The 19,543-nt window shown below is 34.9% G+C and overlaps 1 protein-coding gene across 3 annotated transcripts in view; it reads right to left on the bottom strand.

Moving 5' to 3' along the window:
• Positions 1–12,403: 12,403 nt before the first annotated feature.
• LOC143249629 (uncharacterized) overlaps positions 12,404–19,543 on the bottom strand; it is a 43,652-nt gene continuing 36,512 nt past the window's right edge. For all 3 annotated transcript variants that reach the window (XM_076499814.1, XM_076499815.1, XM_076499816.1), the window contains exon 2: positions 12,404–15,406. In XM_076499814.1, the coding sequence (XP_076355929.1) occupies positions 13,714–15,406 (1,693 nt within the window). In that variant the 3' untranslated portion in view covers positions 12,404–13,713. The remainder of the gene's footprint in view (positions 15,407–19,543) is intronic.

Raw genomic sequence — 19,543 nt, 5'->3', positions numbered from 1 at the left:
AGCTAGTCATCACCACCCACCGCCAACTCTTGGGCTAATCTTTTACCAACGAATAGTAGGATTAACAGTAACAATATCACGTCCCCACGGCTGAAAGGGCGAGCATGTTTGGTGCGACTGGGATTCGAACCCGCGACCCTCAGATTACGAGTCGCACGCCTTAACGCGCTTGGCCATGCCGGGCCATGTAACGAGGGTCACAACACTGCTAAGAAGTATCATTATAGTTAGCTTGAAGTGTATTAACTATGGGTTATTTGGAGAAATATTCAATTTATTCTTAATTCTAGTTTTAAGTAGACTAGATTTTTAGTGAAAGTAGACAGCGTGTCAAAAAGGAACTTGTTTACTTCTCTATCTGACTGCTTTTACGTTGTAATATGACCAAATGCTATGTGACAAAATACAAGTTGGTTGACTGTTCATGTGAAAGTAATAAACCGGAGAGTAAATTCGGATAAATTGAAACCGTTTTATATAAAAAATGTTTAGACTCCTACTTCATAGGTTAATTAAATATAGATGAAAATTACTGTAAATCGCAACCTGATTGTACTTAGAAATATTTTTTGCGTTTGTAAGTTATGTGATGAAAGTATATTCTACCAACAATATTTACACTTATAGTTTCTGACTAAAAATTTATAATCTATAATATGTTTATTCATGATTCTATAAATGGCTTAAAAATGGGTGGTAATTCTGATTTCGTGTCTACATATCTACACAAACTACAAATACATGATTTAATACGTATCTTTCAGTTTTCATCAGCGAAACATTAACACGTTTCGACAATTTTCATTCTCTTGAAATAACTTACTGAAATGTTAGATGATTTATCAATAATTTAAACTGGCATTTTATATCACTTAACTCCCAACTTAGTAAAGTGTTTAAATATTTCCTAATAGCGAGAATTTTATGTTTTTGGCTTTTACAACATTTAATAAAAACTGATCAAATACATTCAGTTAAATCACTTACTTTTTCTCAGTAAAAGAAATTGAAGACCTTGAAGCAATTATTGGAATTAAATGCATTATTGATGGTATTATTTTTTTTATTTTTGATGTGCAACTCATGTGCTAATGTTTTATGTATAATGTATGGTTATCTATGTATAAATTACTTTTTTGAGTTTTTACATACACGTCTTGTTTTTTATCAGAAGTTGTTAATAATGTTTTAAGTAATTTTATTTCAAAAAGATTTATATTTTATCATTAATTTAATTTTGTCTCTGAGCTTATTGAATAGAGAATGTATAATAATAAGAGGGAGCGTCTGGGGGTCTGTGTGTGTGTGCGTAGCTGCCATAACTCCAAGAGCAAAGAACAACGAATAGTGGAATTGACCGTGACATTATACGCCACGGCTGGGAGGGCGAGCATGTTTAGCGCGACGCGGGCGCGAACCCGCGACCCTCGGATTACGAGTCGCACGCCTTACGCGCTTGGCCAAAGCCTGAAATTTTGCACACTTCTTAAGTGGATCCTGAGGATGTAAGCCTGGGTGTTATTAATTATCCATGTGCTTCGCGAACGCTTGTTTTTGTGAAGCAAGCTAGAGTAAAACCATATAGGAGAGAATATGTGACAGCCATAGTACCAAAGCAAAGAGCCTAGAGACCTAAAATTTTGTATCTATACCAAGTGAACCCTCAGGGTGTGCACCTTGATATTATTACTTATATCCGTACGTACGCGTGTGCATCGTTTTATGCGAAAAAATACATAGAAAAGAAACGTGACCGTCATAGCTTTAAGAGGATAAAACTTATAAATCTGAAACTTTGCATACATACTAAGTAGACCTTAAGGGTGTGCACATCAGTGTTATTACTGATCCATATGCATGTACATGTTTTTAATGAGCTGCACTAACGAAAAAACACATAAAAGAGAAATGGTTCCTCATATTACAAATAGAGATCACAGACAGACATGTGTATGTCTGAGGAAATAACCTAAAAACCTGAAATTTTACACTAATACTAAGGTCACTCTGAGAGTTTGTTCCTCGAAATTATTACTTATCACCTCCGATATAGAAAATCCTATATTTTAAGTATTCAACCTACAGAATGTCCTACTTTTATCTTTAACCGTTTTGTCCATTATGTTTTCTTAACATCATTTATTTATTTGTTTATGATACTTTCACTCATGCATACTGAAAATATTTGGTAAATCACACGTTTCTCCAAATAATTTATTAATATTGTTTCAGAAGAAGATTCAGTAAAGGATTATTGAAAATGTAGGATGTGTAATTATTAAAAGAGAATCAGAAAGTAGCATTCTATGGTTAAACATTGAAGATTTATTCCTAGCTAGTGCTAAACTTGTATTTGTAAGAAATTAGCAAGAGAAAGATGATGAAACATTAATGATTACTTATGGCCTGAGGTACAGGTTAGAATCTAATGACCCAAGTATTGCAGGTATACAGTAAACAGTTTTTCAGTTTCAACTATATTCCTTTGCTACTAGAACAGAGTACTGTTTATATAACAGTCAAGTAGTAATATAGTATAATTCTGGGTTGAAAAATATTTTTTGTTGACTGTTATCACAGGTATGACAATAGGGGGCAACACAGTTACAAGGTATTTAATAACCGAAAGGAACCTGAGTACCGAGATATTTACACGTCTTAGGAATGCATGATCTGCAAAACTGGAAAAGCCTACGTCACTTGACCAAGGTAATCCGTTAATTGCTCTGGTGTAAAGGTAGTTCTTAGAGAAGAATTATGGTTACAACCAGAAAGTTATAACTATATTTTAACCTACATGCTATCTGACCTTCTGACCAATTACAATTTATTTGAACTTACGTTTTTAATCGATAATTTTGCTATTTCAGATTACGTTCAAGATCATTTTGGTTATCCTGTTCTTGATCTAACTTGGGTTATATTTTTTTAATGCTTCAGTCTTGAAATTCTTTTTATGCTGCCCTAAAAGATAACTATAACCCAGAATTAATAACCCAGAACTTCCGATTTGAGGAAGAGTTGGATTACATAGTAAGTACAGGCTCCAACTTGTGGAGTGACACTTAATGCGGTGAAAACAAATGTATTAAAATTAGTTATTCGTGGACACATCTGACATATGGGACCTTGCTGTGTCAGATTTGAGGCTAGTGCTGAAGCCACCAGAGCTGGGTGGCTCTTCGATCATGGAACAATCACAGGATGCGAAGACAATACTTGAAATTAATGTACCAGAAGCTTAGAAGGCAGTGAACACTAAATTCCAGTGACAGACCCAAGTACAAATGCCAAGAATATCACTGTACATTGTCCAACTTTAGAAGAATGAATCCTACCAGTGGTTCAAAAAACTGCAGCCATTTACCCAGTAACTCCTACGATGGATGTTTGACCATCTCAGTGAAGTTCCACAATATTTTTGTTTACGTCCACTAGAACCACTACATCCTCAAGCTTAAAAAGAACATTTCTGGAGTTGGAGTCAATTCAAGGGTCAAATTGGCTCTAGGTAGGTTTTTCATAACTAAGGGACCAGGGCCAACCTACAGCAACAGAGACCTTGTTAGTTACCACCAGGGTAGTGTAAGAATCAGAAGCACTGCAACTGACCAGCTGCACTGTTAGGCCCCAGCACCAACATCACTGATAGCCAAGAGGTTTCAGGTTAATGAAAGAGCCTCTATCTCAATGGCATTTGAGCCACCACTGCTCAAGAAGTCTTGTGAGCCACCACAATAGCAGCCAGTGACTTATCTACTAATAACCCCACCAACCACCATCACAATGAAGTTAATCATACAATAGGTTTTTATGTTGAAATAGCATTGGAGGGAGATGTCCATGAAGTGGACAGAAGCTGAAAGGAAGACTGTTGTGAAAGGTTTGCCAGCATTGAACGGCGCTGGTGCACACAAGCAAAAGCAAAACACTGATATGGGTCAAAAACATCATCTGTGACACTACCATAGCATGTTCTAGGTCAACTACCACTTTGGAAGGCTTGTCGATGAACTGAGATGAGGCAAGTTGAATATTATGCTTGTTTTGGATAAGTGTACATTTTGTACGTTTCCCTTATGTATGTAAAATGTGTTGTATATATATATATGTATTTTTTCTCATTTGTTCTAACTATTTTCTTCACTATTGTCACGTTTTACCTAATTATTTTGTTTGCTTATAAATGTTCTCTGTGTGTGTGTGTACATACGTGATTCTTAAAATATTTAGTTGCATTATTTTGTGGAGTTTTGTTTATTATTATTTGAAGTGGTTACCTTATTTGGCACCGAACTTATTGTATTATAATAGCGATCTTCACTAGCTGGTCACGCTCACGTGTAAAATCTTATAATGGTTTTTATTCAAGATTTTGACGTGTGTTTAAATGTTCGTACTACGCTATTAACAGTGTTTTTTTCTTATTTCGTTTTAATATCATTTTACCACGAGCAACCCAGGATTAATGCATGGACTTACCGGGCTGAAGCTCAGGACCTCACACTAATTAAGGGCTCTCAAGCTATAACCATAAATGTATTACACGTAGATGTTCTGTCTCGAGGCGACCTCTATAAGTTGAAAAGTTTAGGGCCAATAAAACTTTTAATCGGGCCTTGATCTCGAGTTGTAATTAATTATAAATGATTATCAATGGGGCGTTTTTTTTGCGATTGTTATCTTCATTATCGTTATTAACGTGTTTCAGTTGTAATGTTTAATTATACATTACACTTTCTTTCTTAGAGTGTTGAATATAAGTGTTAGCATGATCGAGATAAAATTACGATACTTCTTGATGAATTGTCAGATTGTGGACAAGGTCTGAACTAATGGAGGAAGGAAGACATGGTATATAAACTTACCATGTGTTTCCTATGTTCTTATATTCATTTGTATTCTACAGTTATCAGTTATTACGTATTCGTGCAGTTTTCACATAAGATATGTCGTTAGGTTAATTTCGTTCTAGCTACCATTTAGCCCTTTATCATATATTGAGACCACATCTGTCTGTCCACGTAATGTAGAATGTAGACAACAGAGTTTTTCAGTGGTAGGTCAGGTAGTACCTCAAGATTGCAGGCTCTGCTATAGTTGAATGAGAATTACTAATCACTTGTATAACTAAATACAGTATTACCCACTGACTTGTGTAACCAAACACAGTATTACCAACGAACTAAGGAATGCTCAGTTTAAAATGTCGTATATTATTTCAGTCCAATCAGTAGGAGTGAAGCCTCAACACATTAGCAGTGACAGTTCATCGTCCAAAACAAGCACACGTATTATATTACGTCGTACTCAGGTATTCAGAGAAACACACTATTAGTTTATATTACGTATCGTTAGTGTAAGAGAAGTCAGTTTCACCTGAAAATGCTACAGTGCCAAAGATAAGTAAAAACTGTTTCCATTCTTTCCCAAACAAAGATAATTTTATTGTGTCTTAATTACTAATTATCGTGATTAATATCGCCTCATGACGAAATACTTTCTTTCATCGTCTAGACAGAGAATGTAATCTATGTTCTCTTTAACCACCCATATTATAATTATTCTAAGAAGCACAAGTTCTACGATGCTATTACTGAGAGAGCAAGGCCTGGCATGGCCAAGTGTGATGCTATTACTGAGAGAGCAAGGCCTGGCATGGCCAGATGTGATGTTATTACTGAGAGAGCAAGGCCTGGCATGGCCAAGTGTGATGCTATTACTGAGAGAGCAAGGCCTGGCATGGCCAGGTGTGATGCTATTACTGAGAGAGCAAGGCCTGGCATGGCCAAGTGTGATGCTATTACTGAGAGAGCAAGGCACGGCATGGCCAGGTGTGTTAAGACGTTCGACTCGTAATCCGAGGGTCGCGGGTTCGAATCCCGGTCGCACCAAACATGCTCGCCATTTCAGTCGTGGGGGCGTTATAATGTGACGGTCAATCCCACTATTCGTTGGTAAAAGAGTAACCCAAGAGTTGGCGGTGAGTGGTGATGACTAGCTGCCTTCCCTCTAATCTTACACTGCTAAATTAGGGACGGCTAGCGCAGATAGCCCTCGAGTAACTTTGTGTGAAATTTAAAATAACAAACTAACAAATAACTGAGAGAGCACAACCAATCCCTTTTTATCGTGTTTTATAACAACTCTGAACCATTACCAATAAGGTATTACTTGTCAAGCACGCACTCAAAAAGATTACCTTTATTATTCTGACGACTTTTGGAATGTTACAATAAACAAAAGAAAGACTGTATACAATGATTGCTTGTTATCAAGTGCTCTTGAGACCTAATGTGTTCTTTGTTTCATCGACGATTCCTCAGTTTAAATATTATTATTCACAACTTCTTGATGTGATAGTTTTTATTTAAAGATCTTCTTAATGTTTGTCTATCCTAAACTTTCGTGAATAATCGTATATAGTCAAACAAATAACCTCTATAATTTCTGGATTATCAAACAAAAATCTTGCTGTTGATAAAACAATCGTTGCAGTTACATTAACCTCTAATTTCTGGATTATCAAACAAAAATCTTGCTGTTGCTAAAACAGTCGTTGCAGTTACACAGCAACGATTCGTGGCCCTAATGTTTATTAAAAACAAATTAAAAGATCTTTGAAAACGCAAAGAATAGGGCATTCCAAAACGTTTCACTGATTCTCTTCGGTTACTTGGAAAGTAATCTGGTTCTAGTCATGGGTTATAATTTTATACTGAGAAAGAATGCTACGTCAATTTTTAGAGTTCAGCACTTGGTGAATGCAGCTAACAGAAATTATTGGAAGAATGCCAAACAGATTATTTCATGAATACCTTTCTTTCTTTGGTTCTTTTCAGACTTTTGTAACGAATATCCCTCGAAGATATGTGATACGTAACATGTTTATAATATAAACTGAGTGGCTGGACAGGGCTTGGGTTTATAAAGTTGTCACGTGCATTGAACATTTACAAGCTCTTAAGTTATACTTTTACGCTTGTTTATGAAAAGTATGTTACCAGAAGTCAATAGCGGTAAATATAACTTTCTGAAATAGACTGATAATCCATTTACATAAGCAACAAATTAATATCATTATTTGTACGCTGTCTTTCGTTTGTGATGAAACTATATTTCAAGTATCTTTATGTATATGTTACAAGTATTTTGCATTAACACAAAGAAAAACCGAATGAGAAAAAACCGTCTAAATGTCCAGTAGTCTCCAAGTTTCTTCATTTCCCGAATGTTTTCTTTTGCTCTCCAAGAAAAAAAAAAAAGAAAGACAAACAGCTGTGGATGCATTGAACGTTCTGAAGTGTATATCCTAACTGTTTTAGTTCTAGTACAACATCTTTTCTGTGGATACATTCAACGTTCTGAAGTGTATACCCTAGCTGTTTTAGTTCTAGTACAACAACATCTCTGTGGATACATTGAACGTTCTGAAGTGTATACCCTAGCTGTTTTAGTTCTAGTACAACAACATCTCTGTGGATACATTGAACGCTCTGAAGTGTATACCCTAGCTGTTTTAGTTCTAGTACAACAACATCTTCTCTGTGGATACATTGAACGTTCTGAAGTGTATACCCTAGCTGTTTTAGTTCTAGTACAACAACATCTTCTCTGTGGATACATTGAACGTTCTGAAGTGTATACCCTAGCTGTTTTAGTTCTAGTACAACAACATCTTCTCTGTGGATACATTGAACGTTCGGAAGTGTATACCCTAGCTGTTTTAGTTCTAGTACAACAACATCTTTTCTGTGGATACATTGAACGTTCTGAAGTGTATACCCTAGCTGTTTTGGTTCTAGTACAACAACATCTTCTCTGTGGATACATTGAACGTTCTGAAGTGTATACCCTAGCTGTTTTAGTTCTAGTACAACAACATCTTTTCTGTGGATACATTGAACGTTCTGAAGTGTATACCCTAGCTGTTTTAGTTCTAGTACAACAACATCTTTTCTGTGGATACATTGAACGTTCTGAAGTGTATACCCTAGCTGTTTTAGTTCTAGTACAACATCTTCTCTGTGGATACATTGAACGTTCTGAAGTGTATACCCTAGCTGTTTTAGTTCTAGTACATCTTTTCTGTGGATACATTGAACGTTCTGAAGTGTATACCCTAGCTGTTTTAGTTCTAGTACAACAACATCTTCTCTGTGGATACATTGAACGTTCTGAAGTGTATACCCTAGCTGTTTTAGTTCTAGTACAACATCTTCTCTGTGGATACATTGAACGTTCTGAAGTGTATACCCTAGCTGTTTTAGTTCTAGTACATCTTTTCTGTGGATACATTGAATGTTCTGAAGTGTATACCCTAGCTGTTTTAGTTCTAGTACAACAACATCTTCTCTGTGGATACATTGGACGTTCTGAAGTGTATACCCTAGCTGTTTTAGTTCTAGTACAACAACATCTTTTCTGTGGATACATTGAACGTTCTGAAGTGTATACCCTAGCTGTTTTAGTTCTAGTACAACATCTTCTCTGTGGATACATTGAACGTTCTGAAGTGTATACCCTAGCTGTTTTAGTTCTAGTACATCTTTTCTGTGGATACATTGAACGTTCTGAAGTGTATACCCTAGCTGTTTTAGTTCTAGTACAACAACATCTTCTCTGTGGATACATTGAACGTTCTGAAGTGTATACCCTAGCTGTTTTAGTTCTAGTACAACATCTTCTCTGTGGATACATTGAACGTTCTGAAGTGTATACCCTAGCTGTTTTAGTTCTAGTACAACAACATCTTCTCTGTTCTTGCATATCTTTAGGGAATTACTACAAATTGTACAGACAAACGTAAATAGTATTTGTACTCTCGGGAAAATTTTATTAATTAAAATGAATTATAATTCAATTATTTTTATATAGAATTCTGTTTTGAGGAATACACGTTGAATACCTGACAGTACTAGTAAGTGTTGAATTGTATATATTCACAAATATAATCACGAAGAATGTTATTCTTTACTGTTTCATTGAATTTTCTATTGATAATTTATGACAAACACATACACGACGTTGTTATTACCCATTCAATAAGAGTTTAAAGCAATTATAAGTTTATATATAGTGTTATTACCTTTAAAGACTTTTAAATTTAAGATTCTAATGGCCTATTAAGATATTTGACAAAGCTAACAAATAAACATTTTCAAAACTACAACTATTCTCTAGTGTTTTATGGAGGCATTATTTCTTCTTTAAGCTTATGCGACATTTTTGCAGGGCTTACATCTTTTAAGTTTATTCATGTACACGTGTGTGTGTAAAAACCCGTATTTGTGTGTATATACATATACTTTGTTTGTTTGTTTTGGAATTTCGCACAAAGCTACTCGAGGGCTAACTGTGCTAGCCGTCCCTAATTTAGCAGTGAAGGATAGAGGGAAGGCAGCTAGTCATCACCACCCACGCCAACTCTTGGGCTACACTTTTACCAACGAAAAGTGGGATTGACCGTCACATTATAACGCCCCCACGGCTGGGAGGGCGAGCATGTTTGGCGCGACTCAGGCGCGAACCCGCGACCCTCAGATTACGAAGCGCACGCCTTAACGCGCTCGGCCATGCCAGGCCTCATACATATACAGTAATACAGTTGTAAAAAAAAAGTTGCTTCTTCGTTATTAAGCGAAAAGCTACACAATGGGTTGTCTGTGCTGCGTCTAACACGGTTATGAAAATCTAATTTTTAGTGTTGTGTGCCTTCGTATGTATCGCTGAGTTTGTAAATAAAGCTCTATAAATAATATGTGCGACATATATATTCCAATTTTTCAAAAGCAGCGCCGCCTATAAGCATTTAACTTTACTCAGAACTCATCAGTTCGTTAAAGTGGGATAAACATGTAACAAAAACCCTCGATTCCCCTCGGTGGCCTCAGCAGATAGCCCGATGTGGGTTTACTATACAAAGAACACAAACATGCACACATACCCCCCACCCTTCTTCCTGTAACTATTATTTATATATACAGCAATTCAAAGATAGGATTGGTTGTGTCTGAGCCTTGTCCGGCCCATTTGTCGCGTAAGGTGTCGTTCAGGTTGAAAATAGTAAATACTGCTAGCGTATCTTCTGTTATAATTAATATAATTTTCAGATAGTTTGAACTTTACTTGTACGTGCATTTAAAGTCGCGAAATACAATGATTTTAAAATCGCCTAAATCTGAACCTTCGCAAAAGAAAGAAGTTTTGTGCACCTAAACTGTCTCTGTGAATCGACGTTATTCTTAAATGATCCAGTAACTGGTCGGCATCAGCCAGTTATATTTACACAACTTGTAAGAACAGTAGTATTGGCGAGAAGGCAAGAGATGAACATTTAAAGACACATAATTCTTATTATTCTGTTATCATATATATAAATCTTTCATTGATTATTATTTTCATGATGCTCTTTGCAGCATTGCACACCAGTTATTTTAAGTTATTGTTTAGCAAGGTTAAAGTTCATTAGGTTCTTTAAAAAGAGAAGGCAACTAGCCAGTAGTGCCCACAGCCTAAATAACTCTACAAATAAGTGTTCTTTACAGGCACTGATAAGAAGTGATCAAATAGAGTTGTATCAGCCAAGTAAAAAAACTTTAATACGTTTCTCTGATAGGAAACATTTTTTTTTCTTTTTTGTATGTTTTCGAGACTAACTTCAGTCTCTATAAAAACAAAATTAAAAAAGAACCAATTCTTCACGAAATGTAACATTTTGGTTTCGTGAGCAATTGTAATGGGCGTTGTGATTGTGCTTTTTTAATATTTGACGGTCGATTAAGTCTGTAAACAGTCTCACCGTCGAACTCCGAAGCTCAAAATAGTTCACTGCACTCTTATAGGATACCACGTGTCATTCTTCCGAGACAGTTCAATTTCCTGTTCACCTCTGGAAGCTCAGTGATAACATTTGATTCTTAATACCTCTAATAATAATGCAGAAACTTTAAAATAAGAAACGTAAAAACAAGTAAACACTAAAACAAAAGGTTCATTTCAAAATCATCTTCTAATGACAAACATTTATTATTTTTTAATAAGATTCTAAATCCACCCCGATTTTAGCGTTGTAAATCCGTAGACTTACCGCTGTACTAGGGGGAGACAGGAATATTAAATTAGCTCTCTTAATGACAGGGTTAATTTTAATTTTTAATATATATAGGGAGCTTGTTTGATCAGATGTTATTTATAAACACTACAAGAATATGAATCCAAAAAGAATATATTGTGTTTCTTCTAATAACGTTATTTATAAATATCAAGAACATGAATCCAAAAAAGTGTTTTTTTTTCGTATAGCAAAGCCACAAAGGGCTATCTGCTCAGCCCACCGAGGGGAACCGAACCCCTGATTTTAGCGTTGTAAATCCGGAGACATACCGCTGTACTAGCGGGGACAAATCCAAAAAAAATATTGTGTTTGTTCTAATAACGTTATTGATAAATACTACAAGAACATGACTCCAAAAAGAAAATTTTGTGTTTGTTCTAATAACGTTATTGATAAATACTACAAGAACATGACTCCAAAAAGAAAATTTTGTGTTTGTTCTAATAACGTTATTGATAAATACTACAAAAACATGAGTCCAAAAAGAAAATTTTGTGTTTGTTCTAATAACGTTATTGATAAATACGACAAGAACATGAGTCCAAAAAGAAAATTTTGTGTTTGTTCTAATAACGTTATTGATAAATACTACAAGAACATGAATCCAAAAAGACAATATTGTTTGTTCTAATAACGTTATTGATAAATACTACAAGAACATGACTCCAAAAAGAAAATTTTGTGTTTGTTCTAATAACGTTATTGATAAATACTACAAGAACATGACTCCAAAAAGAAAATTTTGTGTTTGTTCTAATAACGTTATTGATAAATACTACAAAAACATGAGTCCAAAAAGAAAATTTTGTGTTTGTTCTAATAACGTTATTGATAAATACTACAAGAACATGACTCCAAAAAGAAAATTTTGTGTTTGTTCTAATAACGTTATTGATAAATACTACAAAAACATGAGTCCAAAAAGAAAATTTTGTGTTTGTTCTAATAACGTTATTGATAAATACGACAAGAACATGAGTCCAAAAAGAAAATTTTGTGTTTGTTCTAATAACGTTATTGATAAATACTACAAGAACATGAATCCAAAAAGACAATATTGTTTGTTCTAATAACGTTATTGATAAATACTACAAGAACATGAATCCAAAAAGAATATTTGTGTTTGTTCTAATAACGTTATTTATAAATGCTACAAGAACACGAATCAAAAAAAAAAATTGTGTTTGTTCTAAAACATTCGTGTTCGCAGGACGTTTTTAATTTTTAAATATAACTGTCTAATAATGATATGCATTCAAGTGTTCTATGAGCAATAACACACACATGAAACATGAACATTTTTTATTTTGGCAAAAATATATATCACAGCAAAGCACAAAGCATCACATGCCATTAAGTTACAAAACAAAACTTATGAAAAAGGCCTTGTGACTTATAATGTTATGTATTCGTGAAAGTATTCTAAAAAGCTAACTTTCAGACGGTTTGAAGTGGATCAAATGGTCTTCTTTTCTCACTCTTCTGTAGGTCTAATTGAATGGCACAAGTATGTGTACATGAAAACATAATCGAATGTTTTGGTAAGTTGTTTTGTTGAATACTGCGTAAAGCAACTCGAGGCTATTTAGTAGTAACAAACTTGAGGAATGGTAACTAATTAACACCACCAACCGCCAACTCTTAGGCTACCCTTTTACCAACGAAAAGTGGAACTATTCATAACACAACATTATAATGCCCCCACGGCTGAAAGGGCGAACATTGTCGGTGATGAGATTCTAGCCCATGATATGCAGATTGAGATTTAAGTGTCCTAGTCATCAAGCCATACTGGAGGAAAGATGGAGTCTAATTATTTATCCACCTACATTAGTAACTAACAGTTTATAAATTTTAATATAAAAACTAAGTTTTATATAAATACCTGGAAAATGAGGATTACGTCATAACATTTTACAATTTGATTGGCTGTTATGTGCGAATTAGTAAAAATAGAACACTGATCGTCTTTAAAATGTTTTGGGAACAACATTAGGGTGAGACACGGCACACTCTGCAGGGCGACCAAAGTGCAAAGTGTATAAAGGACAGTTTTGTCATGAACTTGCTATTACAATTTATGAAATGAATGAAATATTTAAAGCCTAAACGTCAATAATTCTTCTGAAAATATCAGTCTTTAATGAGGAAAATTCTATCTCATTGTTTGGTCGAAGTTAATCACAAAGCTACACAATGGGCTAGCTGTGCTCTGTCCACTACGGGTATAGAAACCAGGTTTCTAGCGTTGTAAGTCCGTAGACATACATACTAGCTATTAGACAAGTCTACGAAAATTTTTTATGATGAAGCAAAATGATTAACTTTTTAACCTATATGGGACTGTTACATCTTGTAAATGTTGATCAAAGTTAGTTATACATTTAGTTTAATAGTTTTTTAAAAAGTATGTCAAATTTTTATGTCGAAATGATCCAAGTTACTTTTAACTGAAAAAATTGTTTATATACATCTATTACAGCACATTTATTTTCCAAAATCAATCCCAAATGAAAAGCTTTTCAAACAACATATTCCTAAATGCAATTGATCAACCAACCACCAAGATAAATTTGTTCGACACCTAACATCCGATTTCAAGAAACGTTTTGATTTTTGTCCACACTCTTTTGAAGAAAAAACCCTAATTTCTTCAAAACTAACGCGCTCTGTCGTATGACAGCATCTTTGTACTTCCAAATGGCAGTGTCACGTGTCGTGTACACCTTAAAGTCACTTTTACAGCTGTTCTTGAGACTACCCACGCAGTCCTTCCGGTAATGTTGAAGATGGGCTAAATCCGTGCTAATGGAATACGTCGTACATGTTCCAAAACAGTTCAGAGGAAAATGGTTATGTAAGGAAACTGCTCGTTCGGTGTTGTGGAAGCATTTAACATAGGAGCCAGCCTTCGTAAAGTTCTTTGAACGATAAACATGTTGAAGCATGTGGAGATAAGAAGGAATTCCTTTTTCATGGGTTTCATGATGCAGTTCTTCCCCATCTTTCAAGTCATCCAGAAAGTAAACGTTTCTTACGTTATAGCTAGCGCGGGTGTAATTTTTCTCCTGAAGAGCTTTAGATACAACAACCTTCATTAGTTCTGCCCAGGTGTCGTGTTTCACTGGAAGAATAAACTCATCGATATCCAATAAAACTAAATACTCGTAGCTATATAGATTCCGATATAAACAGTCGTTGTATGGTATCAGTTCATTCTGGCGCTTGTTAATTAACTTCGATTTTAGATAAAGATGACGAAAGCCAGGTAGGTTGGGCTGGTTTCCTGGGAGGGTTATAGGGGTTAGTTGAACAAATCCTTGGTTACGATAATACTGAAGAACTTTGGAGATATTTGGATGAATTTCGAGCTCATACAAAAAGACTTTCTTAGCTCCAACAACTCTCAGCAACTCCAGCCACTCCACCAGTCGTACACTGAGATCATCCTGAAGAAAATCAAGGCCTTTGACACACACTGCAAAGTCTTGCTTCCGAACCGGCCTGTTGTTAACCACTCTCAAATTACAAGAGGGTTTCTGACAATTCCGTTCTACTAGCGAAACGCTGGCTGGCACTTGACCTTTTGATTCTTTGGGAATCTTACAAGATATGACGTAAGGTTGTAAAATGTTATTTTTGTAGTTTCCCCACTTTGTGTGCCAAGCGTAAGTGTAGGTCACGGTGGAGAAAAGTGGCGACTTTAGTTTATCAAACCACAGTTGACAGATTGTGGGAAGAGGCTTTAGTCTATCAACCATTCCCAAAATTCTAACACTTGGTAAGCTTCCACCACGCCATCTATCGTCATAATAAGCTCCGTAAAGATAAAAAGTTCCGTTGGAGCTATGAAAACTTTGCCAATAAATATTGTTAAACTCTAAGTCATAAAGACTAGGAAATTTCACACACGTTTTATCTCCTATCTGTTTATTTTTGTTGGCAGCCCAATAGGCTAGAGGTAAGTTCGAATTATTGGACAGAAAATAAAGAAATTCTTTTTCTCCCAAACTAGGTGATGTGTCAACTTGTGGGTTTTCTTTTGAAAACTGGAAACCAATATCATTGTCTACCAGTTCTCTGGATACGGACTTAGACTTCCAGTCAGGTGGCATTTTCTCTAAAAGGCCGCGCTGCACGTGATCAGCTAGTAGCGATACAGCATTCAAAGGACGGGCGAAATGGAACACCAAGTAACACAGACATAACCAGAAGACAATAAGATACAGTAGATGCCGTAAAGATCTGGTAGAAAGTAATAATCTGGCCATTGTGATTATCAATGCATATCTGAAAAAGAAGAAATTGAAGTAAATTAGAAGGAAAACTGTATCGTTCAAAATTTGAGATAATGACCTCCACAAAAAATAACAGCGAAATGAAGTTATCCTATAACCATGCCAACTGCTTAAATGTTGGGCAATTTCTTGAGGCATTTTAATGAGAAGTGATAAGAATTATATTTCTACAATTATTAGAAGAATACGAGATGTATTATTATCAATATATTACCATAAGTTATTACGTGTAATGACTCAAAACAAGCGAGTTTTCTCAGATGTACGGACCCACGGAAGTCGAGCCAGGCGTGACCTAGTAGTCAGAATCCTCAGACTATTTATCAGTTCGTGACCCTTTACCATTAATATCTACTTCACACTTAAAGTTTGTGGAAGCGCACCACCCACCGCCATCTCTTGGGCTACTCTTTTACTGAGGAATAATATGATTGACCGTGTAAAGAAACACATCAAGCGGAGTCAGGGCAATGAACATGGCACTTGATGGGGCGTCCAAGGAAACGACACACAAATGATCAGGGTGTGAGGAAATATCCAAATCGATACCAGCTTCTTATGAATTAAGATGCGAAGAATCACAAACTGAAGAAGGGCAGAAGGTCAGCCAAACATGAACAGTCTTGTCTTGTGTTTAAACATGACTGACTGAATGTGAGTATAACAACAATTGATCATATTTAGTTCTATGTTTAACAGGATTTAAACTGTGCAATCATATTTAGTTCTATGTTTAACAGGATTTAAACTGTGCAATTTTTACAATTAGTTTTAGGGTGATATCACAATGACTTTCTCCTTTTCAATAAACTTTGACAGAAGATAATTGTCTTCTTACAATTACCATTCCTCACTGACCCAGTATTATGCCCACTTCATTATTCAAAACAGTGTTTAAAGAAAGGAAACTATCTGGACCATCATAGAGGCATGAGATGGTTTGTTAACCAATGGAAAAACTGTTTTTATTAACTGGCATGATGTGGCTTGAAACACGTTAAAATCATGTTAATTATGTACAGTATCTGCTATTTCAAGCTATGTAGATTCTGTTAGTGCACTATACATGGAATGTGTGTAGTCTTATAATAAAAGAAAGATGATGAAATATCAATATTTTCTTTGTGCACTTGGGAGGGTCCACAGAAAAGTGTACCATTTGTACATTTGTGAAAATATTGATAATTATGAACGGCCCCTTACTCACAAAATGTTTGTACAGAGTTTGATCGTTAGATTCATATATGTATTTAGGACTAACCTAAATTGAACCTTGAGAAGTGTTGTCGAGTTTGTAGCTGAAAATACCGTTCAGTGAAAGTATCCAACTGAAAAAATCAATGCATGTAAGTTAGAACGTACGAGCAATATAATATATTTAAGTAACAACGTCAAATACAAAGTTAATTTTTAGTTTAGCTTTAAGAGAGCGACTTGCTTTGGTTGGAAGCTCGTATTAACAGGAATAGAAGTCGCTTTACTGCTCCGAGCTATGGCGGATGTAAGTAATGCTTGGTGATTCACGAGTAATTCAGAGCACGTGGTACAGTTTCATGAGTACAGTACATGCGTATTCGGGGCTTAGAAGTTTATTAAAAGACCACATTTATTACAAATGTTTAAAATAAACACAAGTAGCAATGTTACGTCACCCTTTTCAAAGCAAACTTATAACTAGGCCTAAAGATAAATGTTAAATTAACGTTCATCAAAAGTTACTTACTCTACCATAAGACTAAAAAAAAAGAAACATAAAATTACAAGTTCCTTAGAACAGTAGATATATGTGTTGGAAATAGCCACCGGAGGGGGCCCTTAGATAGAAATTAGTACATAATTTAAACCAAAATTTTCCAGGTTCTGAAAAATAATTTCCATTGAAATCCAAACATTTTGCTACAATAGTGTCTATATATTTATATAAACTATTAAGAAATGAAATATGTAATCGCTGCATGCCAAAAATTAAAGTTATTTACGTAAATGTTACTTAATCCTACAAATAAGGCTCCTTATCCATCTTTTATGTTTTTATTGTATTTTAATGTCGCTATATTTTATTGACGTCTTCTACATAAGCAACAAAAACGTAAAGCAGTTATTCGAATATTTCTTCAATTTTAAACTGTCCTACTGATTCCTTATCCACGCGCTTAACGAGTACACTAAATCCTGAGATAGTTAGTCCAAAGTACCAGAAACGTATTAACATGGTTTTCAAAAACAACTCATAAATTATTGTCGGATACTAGTAAAACTTTTATATATATAATTTAGTAATATTAAAACGTAAAATAAACTTGTAGCAGAGTAAGATACATTTAGGTCACGATAACAACTTCAACAAGGCTTAACCGAATCAGTTGATCGATTTAAAACGTTCGTTATATCAAACATTAAGTGTACTTTGCAGTTACATTTATAAGATTGCATTAAATCGAAATAATTAATTTCACAACACTGAGCTCTGTGAAAGAATACTGAGCAAATACAGTATAGCTGCAGCTTGTTTTCAAAATTTTGAGTTCAGTCCCATTTTGGAAAAGAGAACATGCGCAATAGCAACAGTTACGTTACTAAGGTGAAAAGATATTTCTTCCCTTCAAGTCTAGTGTCTATCATACGGGCTATGTCAATGAACGTTCAAATTACGTACCTTTCAGAATAATTCAGGTCTTAACTCCGAAATGATTCAACTTTCACCTCCGTCTTGTGCTACACAATAGCCTTGCACTACAGAATGACACGTGACACAGCAACAAATAATTAAAATAACCTCGAACATCTACATACAGAACTCTGCTGATCTTCACCAAACGAGTTCTGCTGCCCCTATAAACCTCCCCTATTTAACCAATAGGACGATGCCGGTGGTTTTCAGTGGTTTGCTTCGCTACTGTAACGCCAAACACGTTCAACTATTTTTCGCAAGGTGCGTTTTGTATAGATATACATTTGTCTATAACCTACGGATATACAGCTTTCATTGTTTTTGTCAATTTTTACTTAGTTTATCAGACTGAGAGAAGTACTCCCAATAGAAAAAAATCCACATTAGTTGTATGTGATTCGAGGCAAAAATAAAGTTTTACAAATCTGATTAGCTTCATTGTGAAAAAGAACAAAGATAAAACTATGAATAAACACTCTTGAAGTCTTTGATTTTATGAAGTCAAACATCTGTATTTTGTCTTCAACGTATAATTATGTTACGCTGATGTATTCCGTTCAATTAATTTTTTTTCTCATTGCTTTATTATATGTAGCACTATATTCTGGAGACTTTGGTTTATTTTCAGATTTTGATATTTTTAGCTCACAGGATGCTTTCACCAAGTAACTAATCTTAATGTGGAGGTGGAGTTTATCTTTTTTTTAAAAAAAAAACCTCTTTCGATAAATGTACCGTGTGTGTTTTTTCTTATAGCAAAGCCACAAAGGGCTATCTGCTCAGCCCACCGAGGGGAATCGAACCGCTGATTTTAGCGTTGTAAATCCGGAGACATACCGCTGTACTAGCGGGGGGTTCGATAAATGTACCAACAAATTTTATTATATAGGCTATTATGTTACTACTATATACACCTGTATGACTTGCAAAAAATATCTTTAGCGAATAGAATTATAATACTTTTAATAGTTTTATGTTACCTTAGCAATAAATAATACGTCATAACCACACGAGTATAACAATTGTATTTTCATTTTCTAAATTATATGTAAGTCAGTAGCTCAAAACTAATTAAATTGACCATTTGATTTTTTCTTTCTTTAATTTTCACAACGACTTCACTTACTCAGTTTAATTCGTTGTTATTGTGTGAATAAAACATTCCTTTTTTATCCTTTTAAATGCTAAAATAAATGAACACTCAAAAATAAGTCTGGAGGTTTTTGTTTCTTTTCAGTTGTGAACGTAATTTCAAACATTTTCAACAGATGGCACCACATCACAACATTCATTGTCACACCAATTTTACGTTTAGGTGGAGTTTATATTGTTTAGTCTAGTTTCTTCGTAAATTTAAGGGAAACGAGTTACTAGACAACAACATAGAGTTGAGAGTTTTTGTTGTTAGAGTTTAAAAGGAAAGTAACGCATTTCGGAGGAAAAAAATCTCAATAAAAA

The sequence above is a fragment of the Tachypleus tridentatus genome, chromosome 4, assembly GCF_004210375.1.
Source record: "Tachypleus tridentatus isolate NWPU-2018 chromosome 4, ASM421037v1, whole genome shotgun sequence".
Classification (NCBI taxonomy): domain Eukaryota; kingdom Metazoa; phylum Arthropoda; class Merostomata; order Xiphosura; family Limulidae; genus Tachypleus; species Tachypleus tridentatus.
The sequence above is the reverse complement of the archived record's forward strand: the minus strand, read 5'-3'. Positions and strand labels throughout refer to the sequence as shown.